Source organism: Rutidosis leptorrhynchoides, chromosome 2, assembly GCF_046630445.1.
Source record: "Rutidosis leptorrhynchoides isolate AG116_Rl617_1_P2 chromosome 2, CSIRO_AGI_Rlap_v1, whole genome shotgun sequence".
In the NCBI taxonomy this organism is placed as follows: Eukaryota; Viridiplantae; Streptophyta; class Magnoliopsida; order Asterales; family Asteraceae; genus Rutidosis; species Rutidosis leptorrhynchoides.
The window spans coordinates 489,223,428-489,243,322 of NC_092334.1; the positions used below are offsets into that span (position 1 = coordinate 489,223,428).

A 19,895-nucleotide genomic window follows, 5' to 3' on the forward strand; every position below is an offset into this window, starting at 1 on the left:
GCATTGCAATACCCGTTACTCTTTCCCTACGGGGAAACCGGCTACCATGAAGAAATACCATATCACAATAATACTGGAAGGCGCCAAACAAACTGCGGTCACGTGACTATGAGAGAGTTCTATTGTTACAGAATCTAACATCGTGAAAGTGAGGCGACCACTATCCTCAGAGGTGGGCGCCTATTCCAACAGTACTTGGTGGACGCGTATACAGCTGTGGAAGAACAACGGTTGAAATGGCTACGCCACCACCAAAATGAACTCCGCGTTGACCTATACAACAATGTTTGTGACGCTGTCACAAGGGGCGACACATCGGCAACTTCTATCGGAAAGCGAATAATTTTACCCTCCTCCCACACAGGTAGTCCACGATATATGATCCAAAACTACCAAGACGCGATGGTGTTATGTCGGGAATATGACAATCCAGATTTATTCATCACCTTCACCTCTAACCCTAGGTGGCCTGAAATTGAGACTATGCTCTGCTATATTGATGGTCAGAGATCAGCCGACCGGCCGGATATTGTCGCTCGATTATTTAAACAGAAGCTAGACGCAATGATGACTGATATAATGAAAAACCATATATTTGGACCATGCCACGCAGGTTAGTTGTACATAAACTTTACTTATTGCCGTTACTTAAAATGGAGGTTGTCCAATCTGTTGTCATTGAATTATCGCTTGCCCTACATATACCTATATATATATATATATACCTATATATATATATATATATATATATATATATATATATACATACATATATACACACACATATATATATACATATATACACACACATACATATATATACATATATACACACACACCCCTATATATATATATATATATATATATATATATATATATATATATATACACTGCCCAATTTACAGTCCACAGATTTAGTTAACACAAATTTCAGAATTTTACATTCCAGCATTCCCTACCGCCCAACCTACTGTAAGTTTTAAACTCCATAAATGAAATTTCATAATTTTACATTCCACCATTCCCGACCGCCTAACCGACTGTAAGTTTTAAACTCCATAAATGAGTTTTCCCCGTTATACTCTGATAATGGAACATGTCCAATCTGTTGTTATTGAGTTATCACTTGCCCTACATATACCTATGTATATATATATATATATATATATATATATATATATATACACACACACACATACATATATATATATACATATATACACACACATATATATATACACATATACACACACACACACACACACATATATATATATATATATATATATATATAACTTTCTCCTATTTAATAAAATCTGGAAGACGATTGTAACCTTAGCCTGGAAATTAACTTACTTCTGTGCCTTCTACTACTTAATCAATATTGTTGTTGAAAATTGAGGTAAACAAATATATTGACACCCTGTTTCTACGCTTACATTGTTGTAGGTATCTATATCATCGAATTTCAGAAGCGCGGGTTACCTCACGTACATATGTTAATATGGTTAATAGCTGCTCACAAATGTAGGACACCAGCTGATATTGACAACATTATTTCAGCGGAGATCCCATCCCAAATAAACGATCCAGAGGGGTTCAAGGCCGTAACCGAGTACATGTTACATGGTCCTTGCGGTGGAGCCAACATGGATGCTCCATGCATTATTGAGAAACAGTGTTCTAAACATTTCCCCAAACCATATAATGTGGAAACAACAATTGACGTAGAAGGATACGCTAACTACAGGCGTCGAAACAACGGGGTAAAATTCAAAAAAAAACAACACCCCACTAGACAACAGCTTTGTGGTCCCGTACAACAGATATTTGCTCCAAAAATATAATGCTCATATAAATGTGGAGTGGTGTAATAGATCTCGCGCAATCAAATACTTATTCAAATACTTGAACAAAGGGCCGGACCGCGCGACAATAGTGATACAAGAAAATTTGCTTCACAGCAGCGATTCCCGTTCAGAAAACATAATTGATGTTGACGAGATAACAAATTATTTGGATTGCCGTTATTTATCGCCATGCGAAGCTGTCTGGAGACTGTTTTCGTATGACATCCATTATTCAAAACCATCAGTCATAAAATTGTCATTTCACCTGCCAAATCAACAATCGATAACACTTCGTGATTCACAACAACTACCTGCGTTATTAAAAAGTGAGAGTGTTAGAGAAACAATGTTCACCCAATGGTTTGAACTTAACAAACATGATGAACTTGCACGGACGCTTACATACGCAAAGATCCCTAAACATTATGTTTGGAATAAGGATGCAAAAACGTGGACACCGAGAAAACTCCGGACCAGTATTGGCCGTATAGTATACTCAAATCCTTCCTCAGGCGAACGTTATTATCTATGTATGTTGCTTAATATAGTAAAGGGGCCACGTTCTTTTGATGAAATTTATACAGTAGATGGTATATTACATCCAACATTTAAGGACGCTTGCTTTACGTATGGTTTGGTCAATGACGACAAAGAATGGACGCAGGCTATCACAGAGGCGACATTATGGGCAACGGGTGCGTAGCTACGTGAATTATTTGTCACCATCCTACTATTTTGCAACGTCAGTAAACCGTTGCAACTCTGGGAGTTAAACTGGCAGGCTTTGTCGGACGACATCCTGCATAAAAGAAGAAAAATATTCAACTTCCCTGATTTGCTCCTGACCGATGAGCAGCTTAAGAATTATTGCTTGGTCGAAATTCAGGCCCTATTGAATAAAAATGGGAAGTCATTAAGTGATTACCCCGACCTCCCACAACCCGACCCATCTTTGCTAACCCAACTGGACAATCGGCTCATTCATGAAGAGTTAAATTATAATATAAAAGAGATGCACACTCTACATGAAAGCCTTTTTAACTCCCTAAACCCTGAACAATTGGCTATTTATCACCAGGTAATTTTTTTTTAATTAGGGTTTCCTAACAATTTTGCCCTCCATGATTCATAAATACGCATATTGATCCAATGTCTTTATTAAACTAACCACTTAACGCAAAGTTAATTATGTAACAAGACACACATTTTTTGGGATAAAGGGTAACTTTCAATATTTATGATAAAATACTCAAATTACTAGCTCTAATTTGTGTATCATAAGTTAACTTACTCAATAACGAGTTTTTATGTGTTGACTTCTCAGTATCTATAATCCTTAATGCAGCGTTATATGATGGCCTATTAGAAACTAATGGTCCATTAATTTGACATGGTGACCTAATGCTTCAATTTTTTTAACAGTTAATTTCTTCCCTACTGTTACTACCAGGTGTTAGCAGCTGTTACCCACAATAATGGAAGACTTTTTTTTATATGGTCCTGGAGGCACTGGAAAAACGTTCCTATACACTACTGTCCTTGCAAAATTACGGTCAGAGAAGAAGATTGTCCTCGCGGTAGCGTCATCTGGTATGTTTGTTTCTGAGTTATAACAGCCTGTTCATTTATTATTGGGCACCATTAACCCCTGCTACACTATACAGCATAATCAGCCATTTAAATAGATATACACATTAACCCACTAACACCGAACATAATCGTAGGTATTGCTTCACTCCTTCTACCCGGCGGAAGAACAGCTCACAGTCGATTCGTGATCCCCTGGAATTAATGGAAAACAGTACATGTGATATAAAACAAAACACCCACTTGGCCGCCCTTATTCAGGAAGTCAGTTTAATAATTTAGGACGAGGCTCCGATGACTCAGAGATTTGCATTCGAAGCATTAGACAAAACATTACGAGACATTTTGGGCGCAAAGGACGACGCAAATAGATTGAAACTTTTTGGTGGTATGCCTATCTTATTGGGCGGCGACTTCCGACAAATACTACCCGTAATACCAAAAGGCAAGAGACAAGAAGTCATTCATGCATGCATCAATAGATTCGACCTTTGGCACCACTGTCAACTACATACGCTTTCCTGTATAATGAGAGTTAATGAATATAGTGCTGACAGTTCACACGATGCCCGAAAACACGCATTCAATAAATGGGTCCTTGATGTTGGTGTAGGTAAAGTACCAGCACGATGTAAAGATGGAGAAGACGAGCCAACGGGGATAAAGATTCCTGATGAATTCATTGTAAAAACTGACAAACCTCCCATTGAAGCAATCGTTGACACCATATTTCAAGACTTCACAGTAAAACAAGAAGATGAGGAGTACTTGCGTGAACGGGCGATCCTAACACCACGGAATGAAGACGCAGCCCAGATTAACAAACATATGTTCAAGATACTCGAGGGTGCATCAATGAATTTCAAAAGCTCAGACGAGATTTGCAAGGGTTCAACCGACAACCTTGAACAACACCACGCATATCCCGTGGAATTTTTAAACAAATTAAATTTCCCCGGAGTCCCTGTAGTGACCCGAACTTTTCCATGTTTATATATATTAATTGAGATTGATATTTACATGATTAAATGTTTCCAACATGTTAAGCAATCAAACTTGTTAAGACTTGATTAATTAAAATATGTTTCATATAGACAATTGACCACCCAAGTTGACCGGTGATTCACGAACGTTAAAACTTGTAAAAACTATATGATTACATATATATGGATATATATAGTTAACATGATACTATGATAAGTAAACATATCATTAAGTATATTAACAATGAACTACATATGTAAAAACAAGACTACTAACTTAATGATTTTGAAACGAGACATATATGTAACGATTATCGTTGTAAAGACATTTAACGTATATATATCATATTAAGAGATATTCATACATGATAATATCATGATAATATAATAATTTAAAATCTCATTTGATATTATAAACATTGAGTTAAAAACATTTAACAAGATCGTTAACCTAAAGGTTTCAAAACAACACTTACATGTAACGACTAACGATGACTTAACGACTCAGTTAAAATGTATATACATGTAGTGTTTTAATATGTATTTATACACTTTTGAAAGACTTCAATACACTTATCAAAATACTTCTACTTAACAAAAATGCTTACAATTACATCCTCGTTCAGTTTCATCAATAATTCTACTCGTATGCACCCGTATTCGTACTCGTACAATACACTGCTTTTAGATGTATGTACTACTGGTATATACACTCCAATGATCAGCTCTTAGAAGCCCATGTGAGTCACCTAACACATGTGGGAACCATCATTTGGCAACTAGCATGAAATATCTCATAAAATTACAAAAATATGAGTAATCATTCATGACTTATTTACATGAAAACAAAATTACATATCCTTTATATCTAATCCATACAACAACGACCAAAAACACCTACAAACACTTTCATTCTTCAATTTTCTTCATCTAATTGATCTCTCTCAAGTTCTATCTTCAAGTTCTAAGTGTTCTTCATATATTCTACAAGTTCTAGTTACATAAAATCAAGAATACTTTCAAGTTTGCTAGCTCACTTCCAATCTTGTAAGGTGATCATCCAACCTCAAGAAATCTTTGTTTCTTAGAGTAGGTTATCATTCTAATACAAGGTAATAATCATATTCAAACTTTGGTTCAATTTCTATAACTATAACAATCTTATTTCAAGTGATGATCTTACTTGAACTTGTTTTCGTGTCATGATTCTGCTTCAAGAACTTCGAGCCATCCAAGGATCCGTTGAAGCTAGATCTATTTTTACCTTTTCCAGTAGGTTTATCCAAGGAACTTAAGGTAGTAATGATGTTCATAACATCATTCGATTCATATATATAAAGCTATCTTATTCGAAGGTTTAAACTTGTAATCACTAGAACATAGTTTAGTTAATTCTAAACTTGTTCGCAAACAAAAGTTAATCCTTCTAACTTGACTTTTAAAATCAACTAAACACATGTTCTATATCTATATGATATGCTAACTTAATGATTTAAAACCTGGAAACACGAAAAACACCGTAAAACCGGATTTACGCCGTCGTAGTAACACCGCGGCTGTTTTGGGTTAGTTAATTAAAAACTATGATAAACTTTGATTTAAAAGTTGTTATTCTGAGAAAATGATTTTTATTATGAACATGAAACTATATCCAAAAATTATGGTTAAACTCAAAGTGGAAGTATGTTTTCTAAAATGGTCATCTAGACGTCGTTCTTTCGACTGAAATGACTACCTTTACAAAAACGACTTGTAACTTATTTTTCCGACTATAAACCTATAATTTTTCTGTTTAGATTCATAAAATAGAGTTCAATATGAAACCATAGCAATTTGATTCACTCAAAACGGATTTAAAATGAAGAAGTTATGGGTAAAACAAGATTGGATAATTTTTGTCATTTTAGCTACGTGAAAATTGGTAACAAATCTATTCCAACCATAACTTAATCAACTTGTATTGTATATTATGTAATCTTGAGATACCATAGACACGTATACAATGTTTCGACCTATCATGTCGACACATCTATATATATTTCGAAACAACTATAGACACTCTATATGTGAATGTTGGAGTTAGCTATACAGGGTTGAGGTTGATTCCAAAATATATATAATTTGAGTTGTGATCAATACTGAGATACGTATACACTGGGTCGTGGATTGATTCAAGATAATATTTATCGATTTATTTCTGTACATCTAACTGTGGACAACTAGTTGTAGGTTACTAACGAGGACAGCTGACTTAATAAACTTGTAACATCAAAATATATTAAAAGTGTTGTAAATATATTTTGAACATACTTTGATATATATGTATATATTGTTATAGGTTCGTGAATCAACCAGTGGCCAAGTCTTACTTCCCGACGAAGTAAAAATCTGTGAAAGTGAGTTATAGTCCCACTTTTAAAATCTAATATTTTTGGGATGAGAATACATGCAGGTTTTATAAATGATTTACAAAATAGACACAAGTACGTACATTCTATGGTTGAATTATCGAAATCGAATATGCCCCTTTTTATTAAGTCTGGTAATCTAAGAATTAGGGAACAGACACCCTAATTGACGCGAATCCTAAAGATAGATCTATTGGGCCTAACAAACCCCATCCAAAGTACCGGATGCTTTAGTACTTCGAAATTTATATCATATCCGAAGGGTGTCCCGGAATGATGGAGATATTCTTATATATGCATCTTGTTAATGTCGGTTACCAGGTGTTCACCATATGAATGATTTTTATCTCTATGTATGGGATGTGTATTGAAATATGAAATCTTGTGGTCTATTATTATGATTTGATATATATAGGTTAAACCTATAACTCACCAACATTTTTGTTGACGTTTTAAGCATGTTTATTCTCAGGTGAATATTAAGAGCTTCCGCTGTCGCATACTTAAATAAGGACGAGATTTGGAGTCCATGCTTGTATGATATTGTGTAAAAACTGCATTCAAGAAACTTATTTAGTTGTAACATATTTGTATTGTAAACCATTATGTAATGGTCATGTGTAAACACGATATTTTAGATTATCATTATTTGATAATCTACGAAAAGCTTTTTAAACCTTTATTGATGAAATAAAGGTTATGGTTTGTTTAAAATGAATGCAGTCTTTGAAAAACGTCTCATATAGAGGTCAAAACCTCGCAACGAAATCAATTAATATGGAACGTTTTTAATCAATAAGAACGGGACATTTCAGTTGGTATCCGAGCGTTGGTCTTAGAGAACCAGAATTTTGCATTAGTGTGTCTTATCGAGTTTGTTAGGATGCATTAGTGAGTCTGGGCTTCGACCGTGTTTACTTGAAAAATGATTGCTTAACAAATTTTGTTGGAAACTATATATTTTTAACATGTGAATATTATGTGATATATTAATCTCTTAACGCGTTTGATATTATGTGATAGATGTCTACCTCTAGAACAAGTCCCATTGACTCACCAAATAATAATGAAGAGTCAAATGTAAATTGGAATGATTCGTGGACTGATTCACAAGTTCGCGAAGAGGAACCGGAAGAAGAGTCAGAACCGGAAGAAGAATCGGAATCGGAAGAAGAATCGGAACAGGAAGAAGAATCGAAACCGGTGGGGGAAATAATAAAACGGTTAAGTAAAAGAAAATCCTCAACCAACCGATCGAGGTTAATTATGGTCAATGGTGTTTCCACCAAGGAAGCAAAATATTGGGAGGATTACCAATTCTTCGATGAATCGGATTCCGACGAGAATTTCGATGATGTTATAGAAATTACCCCAACTGAATTTAAAAAGGCAAAAGAAAATAATAAGGGAAAGGGCATAAAAATAGAGAAATCTAATTCCAACCCCGATGAACTTTATATGTATCGTCAACCCCCGAAGTCCTTAAGTTGTAACAATGACCCGGGAACCTCTAAACCACCAGGTTTTTCTAAACCAATGTGGAAAACGACGGCTCGTATTAGGGGAACATCATATATCCCTAGAAACTTGGCAAAACGAACCAAAACCAAAGAAGAAGAAACAAGCGAGTCGGAATAAGATAGTTGTATTCGTGTGGTATAATATATGTAATATAGTGTGCTTATGCTTTATGATATATGTAAAAACTGCTTGTATTAATAAGTATTTTTTTTTATGAATCTAACTCTTGTCTATTTTACAGTATAAAAACACAAAATGGTTAGACAACCCAATATTTTAAGAGACCTACCCGGAGACATGATTGATGAAATCTTGTCTAGAGTCGGTCAGAATTCTTCGGCACAACTATTTAAGGCGAGATCAGTTTGTAAGACATTCGAAGAACGTTCCAAGAATGCCTTGGTTTATAAAAGGCTTTCGTTCGAAAGATGGGGGATATCACTGTGACAACCCGGAAATTTCCAACCAAATTTAAACTTTAATCTTTATATGTTTCCGACACGATAAGCAATATTTGTTAAGTTAAATTTCAAGAATTTTAAACTATGTTCATACATTCATTCAACCTCGACCAAGTTCCAACGATTCACGAACCATTAAACGAATATGATTATATATGTATATGTGTATATATATTATAACTTGAAACGTAAACAAAATATTAGATTAAATACTTTATATGATTGTATCTGTTTCAAAATGTTTACCAATGGAATTAGAAGATAAGATCAAATGATTGAATTATCAGATATATTGAATTATGATTACAAGTCTCTGTTGAAAGGCCCACGTTGATTTGAGAAATCTTTTCATTTTAACAATATTCGGAAAATGGTAAAGTGATTTATAAATATGAACAAATTGTCAATCATTGAGAACTAGACAAAGGATAGTGGAAGATTGAATCTCATAAAGACTCGATTGATCTATTTAGTTTCAAATGTACTAAAACGTTTTCAGTTTAAAAAGAACTTTATTATTAAAACGTATATAACTTTTATAAGTATCTAGAACCACTTTTGACAACTCATTACTTAACTAGTATGATAAAGATAACGATATTTATATTTTATTTTATTAAATATATATAACGATTTAAATTAATATTATATATATTTATACGCGTATTATACGTACATAGTTTTATACTTTTACTATACTTAAACTTTACCTTTACTTTATTTTTACTTTACTTTAACTTTAATAATTCATACTTTAATAATTCACTTTAATAATTTATACTTTAATAATTCACTTTAATAATTCATACTTTAATAATTCACTTTAATAATTCAAAAATATATTATAAATAGAATTCAATAGATTTCATTATTTCATAGAAACTTGAAAATAGTTTTCTCTAAACTCTCTCAATTGATTTACATATATATATTTACTCCGTATTATCTCAAGATATTATTAGTATACATAAAATATTACGACGGAGTGCTGTCCGAGTGATTTCGAAGTTGTTTTTTCGAGTGGGATAAGATTAAGGAAATTATGGGTTATAGCTATGGAGGTGATTGAGTATGGTTCATAGGTATGCTCGTGAGGTCAATATAGTGTTTATCATCTCCGTTGCGTTTACGTACCTTTCCTGCAATATTGAATCTCAATATTGATATGTGAGTACTCATAATTTAATTTTTACATACTAATAGTGTATCCCTGACTAGTGCTCGAGTATATAGGATTATGCATGCTTGTACTTTTGATATTGCCATTAGATAGGTTATGTTGATTCCTGAATTAGTTTCATATACGATTGAGATAAGGTATAAGATATGCATGTCGTTGGAAAGCTAGCGAAAAATAGTTGAATTTTGGTTTAAGAATCACTTGAATCCAAGTAATGGTTAGAAAGTTATGAAATAAACAAATTGCATAATTAATTTCGTAATTAAAATTGCTGATGATAATAGTAAACTAATTTTCTGGGTTATAAAAAGTGATTATTTGGATTCTACTCGTCGAGTAGATGAATTTTCGTATAAAGCACGTCTCGTTTCGTTGAACGGTTGTCAAGTTATGGACAAAAGAAGTTTTGCAAATTTTGATGAAATGTCTAAACGGGAACTGAAATTCTCGCTGATCTGCGTTGTTTCATATATAAAAAAAAATACCACTGAATTCTTTGCTGTAAGGTCTAATAAACAACTCTAGCCGTTTGTTAATTCGAGTCTCGACGATTTTTCTAAAAATCATCAAAGTTGACAGTTTGGTCACATTTTAAAATTCTAAAAAGAGCTGAAACTTTTTTATTTAAAAATGTCAGTTTTATATCAGTTGTCATGGTCGGCCTGATATGTGTTTACTCTTGCCAAAAATCATATTATATCTTTGTGGTAACTAGAATTTGCAGGCTTTGACCGTTTGTCAATACGAGTTTTGAGGAATTTTCTAAAAATCTCCAAAGTAGGCTACTCGGTCACTTTTGTAAATTTATTAAAGCTGAAAAATTAACTTTGAAACGCCGAAAACGCGTTGGCAACTACGAGTTGTCTAGGTTTAGTTTACTTCTGTAATATTTATGCTTAATTTTTTTGGTAATGTGTAACTTTTATCTTTGGCCGTTTATCAATCGGAGTTCCGACAATTTTTCTAAAAATAGCTGAAGTGGCCCGTTTAGTCATGTTTGACCGAAAATTATTTTTGTATAAGTTATTATATATTTGCATGCGACCTCATTTTTACTTTGACCTTTGACTTTTGACTTTAACCTTTGACTTTTGACTTTGAACTTTGACTTTTCCTGTTAACTTTTCAGTTAACTTTTTGTGTTGATTTTCTCTAAAAAAAAAAAAAATTAAAAAAAAAAAAAAAATTAATCATAAAATACTATTTTATGATTATGAAACCATTTATGTTACGTTGTTTCACACGTCACCTTTTACTAGAATCTTAATTGAGCATGAGTAATATAACATGTTACTATACTGTAGAGTTAGACTCGAGCTATAGGATAGGATTACACTATGACCTGACCTAAATTGCTATACAAATATTGACCAACATATAAATATATATAATTAATATAGGTTCGTGAATCCGAGGCCAACCTTACGCTTGTTCAATGACATTATATGTATTTTTACTACGAAATACAGTATGGTGAGTTTCATTTGCCTTTTTACCCTTTATATTTTTGGGACTGAGAATACATGCGCTTTTATAAATGTTTGACGAAATAGACACAAGTAATTGAAACTACATTCTATGGTTGAATTATCGAAATCGAATATGCCCCTTTTTATTAAAGTCTGGTAATCTAAGAATTAGGGAACAGACACCCTAATTGACGCGAATCCTAAAGATAGATCTATCGGGCCTAACAAACCCCATCCAAAGTACCGGATGCTTTAGTACTTCGAAATTTATATCATGTCCGAAGGAGGATCCCGGAATGATAGGGGATATTCTTATATGCATATTGTTAATGTCGGTTACCAGGTGTTCACCATATGAATGATTATTTTTGTCTCTATGCATGGGACGTATATTTATGAGAACTGGAAATGAAATTCTTGTGGTCTATTAAAATGATGGAAATAAATGATTATGATAAACTAATGAACTCACCAACCTTTTGGTTGACACTTTAAAGCATGTTTATTCTCAGGTGTTAAAGAAATCTTCCGCTGTGCATTTGCTCATTTTAAAGATATTACTTGGAGTCTTTCATAGCATATTTCAAAGAACGTTGCATTCGATTCATTGAGTTCATCAAAGATTATTATTAAATCAATTTATAGTTGGATAGTGGATATTATGAAATGGTATGCATGCATGTCAATTTTCAATGTAAAGAAAGATTGTCTTTTAAAAACGAATGCAATGTTTGTAAAATGTATCATATAGAGGTCAAATATCTCGCAATGTAATCAACTATTGTGAATCGTTTATAATGTATATGAACGGGTCCTTTCAGTTGGTATCAGAGCGGTGGTCTTAGCGAACCAGGTCTGCATTAGTGTGTCTAACAGATAAGTCGATAGGATGCATTAGTGAGTCTGGACTTCGACCGTGTCTGCATGTCAATAGTTTTGCTTATCATTTTGTGTCAAAAATTAACTACTTATCATCCTCAGGAAATTACCTGCTTATCATTTTTAGTCTAAGACACGTCTTACTACATTGATTGCATGAATAGTGTATAGACAAAAATTCATATCTTAGCATATCTGCTAAATCATATCTTATCGTATCTATTACTGTAAACGTTGCCTGATATATCGCGTAAATTCCTCCGTAATTTACGAAATCTTTTGTTCTATATATATGGATATTCTATGTAATTAGAATACCATCCGATAACCGAAAATCATTTCATATCGGAAAAAAAAATCCTTATTGGATTTCGAAATGGAATCCCACTCCAGCTCCGAAAGCAGTGTGACTGGAATAGATCAACCAATCAGTCATCACCTATTCTGGATGAATTGGGGATGGGTTCGTAGCCTCCTTAATCATTGGAGACAAGAAGAAGGTGATCCCTTCCATCCACCACATTGCCCTCTTGACGAAGAACCTGAAGCACTTACCGGCGAACCTGTCCGAAACACCATTTTCTCGCTCATTTCCAGAGTATCTCGTCACGATTATATATTACATCAAATTTTAGATTTTATTCATCCGCTCGTCCGAACCGACAATCACCCCGGTGTAATAGAAGAAGTCAACGAGCTTCGCGCTCGGGTAGTGGCTTTGGAGAATATGGTGCAGAGATTACAAACACCAGCAGCAGCATCAGCAGCATAACCAGTAACACCATCATCAACGCCAATAGTACCATTACCACCCCAACCACAACCACGTCGTAAACCTCAACTTTACACTCTGTCCCACGAGCACCAATGTCATACGCCCTGTAGATACCAAGGAATACCAACAACAATAACCGACGAAGTATTAATTCATAACTTCATTGGAGAAACATTCCGCGCAGATTATGTAATCTCTAAAGTCTTAGAGATTATCTAATCTAGCCCTAACCATAAATCAGTTAAGCGAACCAAAATGATAGAAGGAAGAGTAGAAACCCTGACAAAAATGGTGTGTGATTAACAAGCTAAACTTGTTTTACCAACAACATCAACAGTACCGTCAGCGTCACCAGCATCATCAGTACAGTCAACATCAGAATCAATAACACCTATAACATCACAAACTCCGTCAGCTCAAGAATCACTATGGACATCATTACGAATCAATAACCCGTATATTGTATCAACGAGTTATGAAGAATTAACTCATTCCCTTTGAAGAAATTATATGTATATTTATATATTTTGAAATAAAAATAAATCTTTCCGTGCTAAGCTATTGTGTGTGAATCTTAACTACTCGGTTAATTCATATTACAAATATGCAATAATGTACGTCCTTCGGCCGCAACTTAACCAGCGTTAACTACAATCTCTGTCGCAATTCAACAAATTCCAATTCATAATAAATCAAGTATATATTTGATTTTACACTTTCATCATCGATGTACCCGAAACTTTTCAGATAACATCATTCGTACTTTGCGAAATTCACAAGAATTCCACGAACCGAACATCATACATCAACAAATAACGAAGTATTGATTCATAATTTCAATGTCATTAAAGAAATACTGCGTAAAAGTTATGTACTTTTTAAAGCCTTTAGGGATTATTCAATTCTAGTTTCAACCGTAAATCAAATGAGTTTAATTTAACATTAACTCATTAAATCTATGGTACATCTGAAGAAAATATACATATATATATTTTCATAAAGACTGTAATAAAATTCTTTTGTACAAAATATTAATTGTGAAATTTTTTTTAACGGGTAGGTAATACCCGAGAGATATATAAATTCACAATTAATATATTACATTCTTCGAATCTGATTCAACAAATCATCCATTATACTCCCTACTTTCACAACAATATACATTCTTTTATAGAAATCAAAACAACCATACTCATTCAAAATTTAATTACATATTCTGATTTTGAAATCTCAAAATTCAACTTGAGATATGACCAAAATCATCACTCTTAGATCCTTACATCTTTCACAAGCTATATTTTAACTTCAAAACTGTGTTAGAACATCAAATGTATGTTAACGATTACAATCTGTGTTCAAACCCTTCGAAAATTTCTGAAGACACTTCGAATGATGAGCAATCGAGATGATGATCCAACCACATGTTACTATACTGTAGAGTTAGACTCGAGCTATAGGATAGGATTACACTATGACCTGACCTAAATTGCTATGCAAATATTGACCAACATATAAATATATATAATTAATATAGGTTCGTGAATCCGAGGCCAACCTTACACTTGTTCAATGACGTTATATGTATTTTTACTACGAAATACAGTATGGTGAGTTTCATTTGCCTTTTTACCCTTTATATTTTTGGGACTGAGAATACATGCGCTTTTATAAATGTTTGACGAAATAGACACAAGTAATTGAAACTACATTCTATGGTTGAATTATCGAAATCGAATATGCCCCTTTTTATTAAAGTCTGGTAATCTAAGAATTAGGGAACAGACACCCTAATTGACGCGAATCCTAAAGATAGATCTATCGGGCCTAACAAACCCCATCCAAAGTACCGGATGCTTTAGTACTTCGAAATTTATATCATGTCCGAAGGAGGATCCCGGAATGATAGGGGATATTCTTATATTCATATTGTTAATGTCGGTTACCAGGTGTTCACCATATGAATGATTATTTTTGTCTCTATGCATGGGACGTATATTTATGAGAACTGGAAATGAAATTCTTGTGGTCTATTAAAATGATGGAAATAAATGATTATGATAAACTAATGAACTCACCAACCTTTTGGTTGACACTTTAAAGCATGTTTATTCTCAGGTGTTAAAGAAATCTTCTGCTGTGCATTTGCTCATTTTAAAGATATTACTTGGAGTCTTTCATAGCATATTTCAAAGAATGTTGCATTCGATTCATTGAGTTCATCAAATATTATTATTAAATCAATTTATAGTTGGATAGTGGATATTATGAAATGGTATGCATGCCTGTCAATTTTCGATGTAAAGAAAGATTGTCTTTTAAAAACGAATGCAATGTTTGTAAAATGTATCATATAGAGGTCAAATATCTCGCAATGTAATCAACTATTGTGAATCGTTTATAATGTATATAATACCATATATATACGTTGCATTCGAGTCATTGAGTTCATCAAAGATTATTATTAAATCAATTTATAGTTGGATAGTGGATATTATGAAATGGTATGCATGCCTGTCAATTTTTTCACAATAGTTGATTACATTGCGAGGTATTTGACCTCTATATGATACATTTTACAAACATTGCATTCGTTTTTAAATGACAATCTTTCTTAACATCAAAAATTGACAGGCATGCATACTATTTCATAATATCCACTATCCAACTATAAATTGATTTAATAATAATCTTTGATGAACTCAATGACTCGAATGCAACGTTCTTCGAAATATGCTATGAAAGACTCCAAGTAATATCTTTAAAATGAGCAAATGCACAGCGGAAGATTTCTTTAACACCTGAGAATAAACATGCTTTAAAGTGTCAACCAAAAGGTTGGTGAGTTCATTAGTTTATCATAATCATTTATTTCCATCATTTTAATAGACCACAAGAATTTCATTTCCAGTTCTCATAAATATACGTCCCATGCATAGAGACAAAAAAATAATTATTCTTATGGTGAACACCTGGTAACCGACATTAACTAAATACATATAAGAATATCCCCTATCATTCTGGGATCCTCCTTCGGACATGATATAATTTCGAAGTACTAAAGCATCCGGTACTTTGGATGGGGTTTGTTAGGCCCAATAGATCTATCTTTAGGATTCGCGTCAATTAGGGTGTCTGTTCCCTAATTCTTAGATTACCAGACTTTAATAAAAAGGGGCATATTCGATTTCGATAATTCAACCATAGAATGTAGTTTCAATTACTTGTGTCTATTTCGTCAAACATTTATAAAAGCGCATGTATTCTCAGTCCCAAAAATATAAAGGGTAAAAAGGTAAATAAAACTCACCATACTGTATTTCGTAGTAAAAATACATATAACGTCATTGAACAAGTGCAAGGTTGGCCTCGGATTCACGAACCTAAATTAATTATATATATTTATGTGTTGGTCAATATTTGTCTAACAAATTAGGTCAAGTCATAGTATACCACAATCCTAATGCTCGAGACTAATATGCAAAAAGACTGTAATAAAATATATTAGGTCAAGTCATAGTATACCACAATCTATGGTACATCTGAAGAAAATATACATATATATATTTTCATAAAGACTGTAATAAAATTCTTTTGTACAAAATATTAATTGTGAAATTTTTTTTAACGGGTAGGTAATACCCGAGAGATATATAAATTCACAATTAATATATTACATTCTTCGAATCTGATTCAACAAATCATCCATTATACTCCCTACTTTCACAACAATATACATTCTTTTATAGAAATCAAAACAACCATACTCATTCAAAATTTAATTACATATTCTGATTTTGAAATCTCAAAATTCAACTTGAGATATGACCAAAATCATCACTCTTAGATCCTTACATCTTTCACAAGCTATATTTTGACTTCAAAACTGTGTTAGAACATCAAATGTATGTTAACGATTACAATCTGTGTTCAAACCCTTCGAAAATTTCTGAAGACACTTCGAATGATGAGCAATCGAGATGATGATCCAACCACATGTTACTATACTGTAGAGTTAGACTCGAGCTATAGGATAGGATTACACTATGACCTGACCTAAATTGCTATGCAAATATTGACCAACATATAAATATATATAATTAATATAGGTTCGTGAATCCGAGGCCAACCTTACACTTGTTCAATGACGTTATATGTATTTTTACTACGAAATACAGTATGGTGAGTTTCATTTGCCTTTTTACCCTTTATATTTTTGGGACTGAGAATACATGCGCTTTTATAAATGTTTGACGAAATAGACACAAGTAATTGAAACTACATTCTATGGTTGAATTATCGAAATCGAATATGCCCCTTTTTATTAAAGTCTGGTAATCTAAGAATTAGGGAACAGACACCCTAATTGACGCGAATCCTAAAGATAGATCTATCGGGCCTAACAAACACCATCCAAAGTACCGGATGCTTTAGTACTTCGAAATTTATATCATGTCCGAAGGAGGATCCCGGAATGATAGGGGATATTCTTATATGCATATTGTTAATGTCGGTTACCAGGTGTTCACCATATGAATGATTATTTTTGTCTCTATGCATGGGACGTATATTTATGAGAACTGGAAATGAAATTCTTGTGGTCTATTAAAATGATGGAAATAAATGATTATGATAAACTAATGAACTCACCAACCTTTTGGTTGACACTTTAAAGCATGTTTATTCTCAGGTGTTAAAGAAATCTTCCGCTGTGCATTTGCTCATTTTAAAGATATTACTTGGAGTCTTTCATAGCATATTTCAAAGAATGTTGCATTCGATTCATTGAGTTCATCAAATATTATTATTAAATCAATTTATAGTTGGATAGTGGATATTATGAAATGGTATGCATGCCTGTCAATTTTCGATGTAAAGAAAGATTGTCTTTTAAAAACGAATGCAATGTTTGTAAAATGTATCATATAGAGGTCAAATATCTCGCAATGTAATCAACTATTGTGAATCGTTTATAATGTATATAATACCATATATATACGTTGCATTCGAGTCATTGAGTTCATCAAAGATTATTATTAAATCAATTTATAGTTGGATAGTGGATATTATGAAATGGTATGCATGCCTGTCAATTTTTTCACAATAGTTGATTACATTGCGAGGTATTTGACCTCTATATGATACATTTTACAAACATTGCATTCGTTTTTAAATGACAATCTTTCTTTACATCAAAAATTGACAGGCATGCATACTATTTCATAATATCCACTATCCAACTATAAATTGATTTAATAATAATCTTTGATGAACTCAATGACTCGAATGCAACGTTCTTCGAAATATGCTATGAAAGACTCCAAGTAATATCTTTAAAATGAGCAAATGCACAGCGGAAGATTTCTTTAACACCTGAGAATAAACATGCTTTAAAGTGTCAACCAAAAGGTTGGTGAGTTCATTAGTTTATCATAATCATTTATTTCCATCATTTTAATAGACCACAAGAATTTCATTTCCAGTTCTCATAAATATACGTCCCATGCATAGAGACAAAAAAATAATTATTCTTATGGTGAACACCTGGTAACCGACATTAACTAAATACATATAAGAATATCCCCTATCATTCCGGGATCCTCCTTCGGACATGATATAATTTCGAAGTACTAAAGCATCCGGTACTTTGGATGGGGTTTGTTAGGCCCAATAGATCTATCTTTAGGATTCGCGTCAATTAGGGTGTCTGTTCCCTAATTCTTAGATTACCAGACTTTAATAAAAAGGGGCATATTCGATTTCGATAATTCAACCATAGAATGTAGTTTCAATTACTTGTGTCTATTTCGTCAAACATTTATAAAAGCGCATGTATTCTCAGTCCCAAAAATATAAAGGGTAAAAAGGTAAATAAAACTCACCATACTGTATTTCGTAGTAAAAATACATATAACGTCATTGAACAAGTGCAAGGTTGGCCTCGGATTCACGAACCTAAATTAATTATATATATTTATGTGTTGGTCAATATTTGTCTAACAAATTAGGTCAAGTCATAGTATACCACAATCCTAATGCTCGAGACTAATATGCAAAAGTCAACAAAAGTAAATTTGACTCAAAATAATTTCCAAAAATCTATACATGATTAATATATAGTTTATATATCGTCGTTTTATATTTTTAAATATTTTTAAAAGATTTATTAGAGTAAATAATATAATTTATTTATTAATAAATAAAATTTTATATTATATTTATATAATAAAATATACTTTTATATATATTAAGTAATAAAATTTATAGGGTTCATTTAATATTATAAAGATAATATGATAGGTATTATTAAAGTAAGTTATTACACGTAGTAAAATATGTTTGTATCAAATATTTATTTGATAAAATAATATCTATAATGATAGTAAGTAAAAGTTGTATTATTTTGTAATAATAATTATTATTATAAAAATATCAATATTTATAATTACTAAGATGACATTATGATAAAACGATAATTCTAATTATGATAACTTTAATATTTATGATAATTTTTAATATTATCTTTAAAATAATAATTCTATTTAAAATAATAATAATAATGATATTTTATAGTAACAATGACATTTTTATTAAAATGATAATTTTTGTTAAAATGATAGTTTTAATACTAACGATAATTTTAATAATAATAGTAATGATAAAAATAATAAGAACGATAATTTTATCTAAATCAATATCTTATGATATTTTAATTTCATCATGATACTCTTACCCATTATTTCCTAATCGTTTCGTTTAATAGCTTTTAATCGTCTTTTATATCG

At 32.4% G+C, this 19,895-nt stretch overlaps 1 protein-coding gene across 1 annotated transcript in view; it reads left to right on the forward strand.

Annotated features, from left to right (window-relative positions):
* The first annotated feature begins 402 nt into the window (after positions 1-402).
* LOC139889453 (uncharacterized) overlaps positions 403-19,895 on the forward strand; it is an 84,634-nt gene continuing 65,141 nt past the window's right edge. The window contains exons 1-6 of the mRNA XM_071872404.1: positions 403-613; positions 1,450-1,766; positions 1,867-2,538; positions 2,632-2,928; positions 3,301-3,440; positions 3,995-4,326. Coding sequence (XP_071728505.1) covers positions 403-613; positions 1,450-1,766; positions 1,867-2,538; positions 2,632-2,928; positions 3,301-3,440; positions 3,995-4,326 — 1,969 coding nt within the window. The remainder of the gene's footprint in view (positions 614-1,449; positions 1,767-1,866; positions 2,539-2,631; positions 2,929-3,300; positions 3,441-3,994; positions 4,327-19,895) is intronic.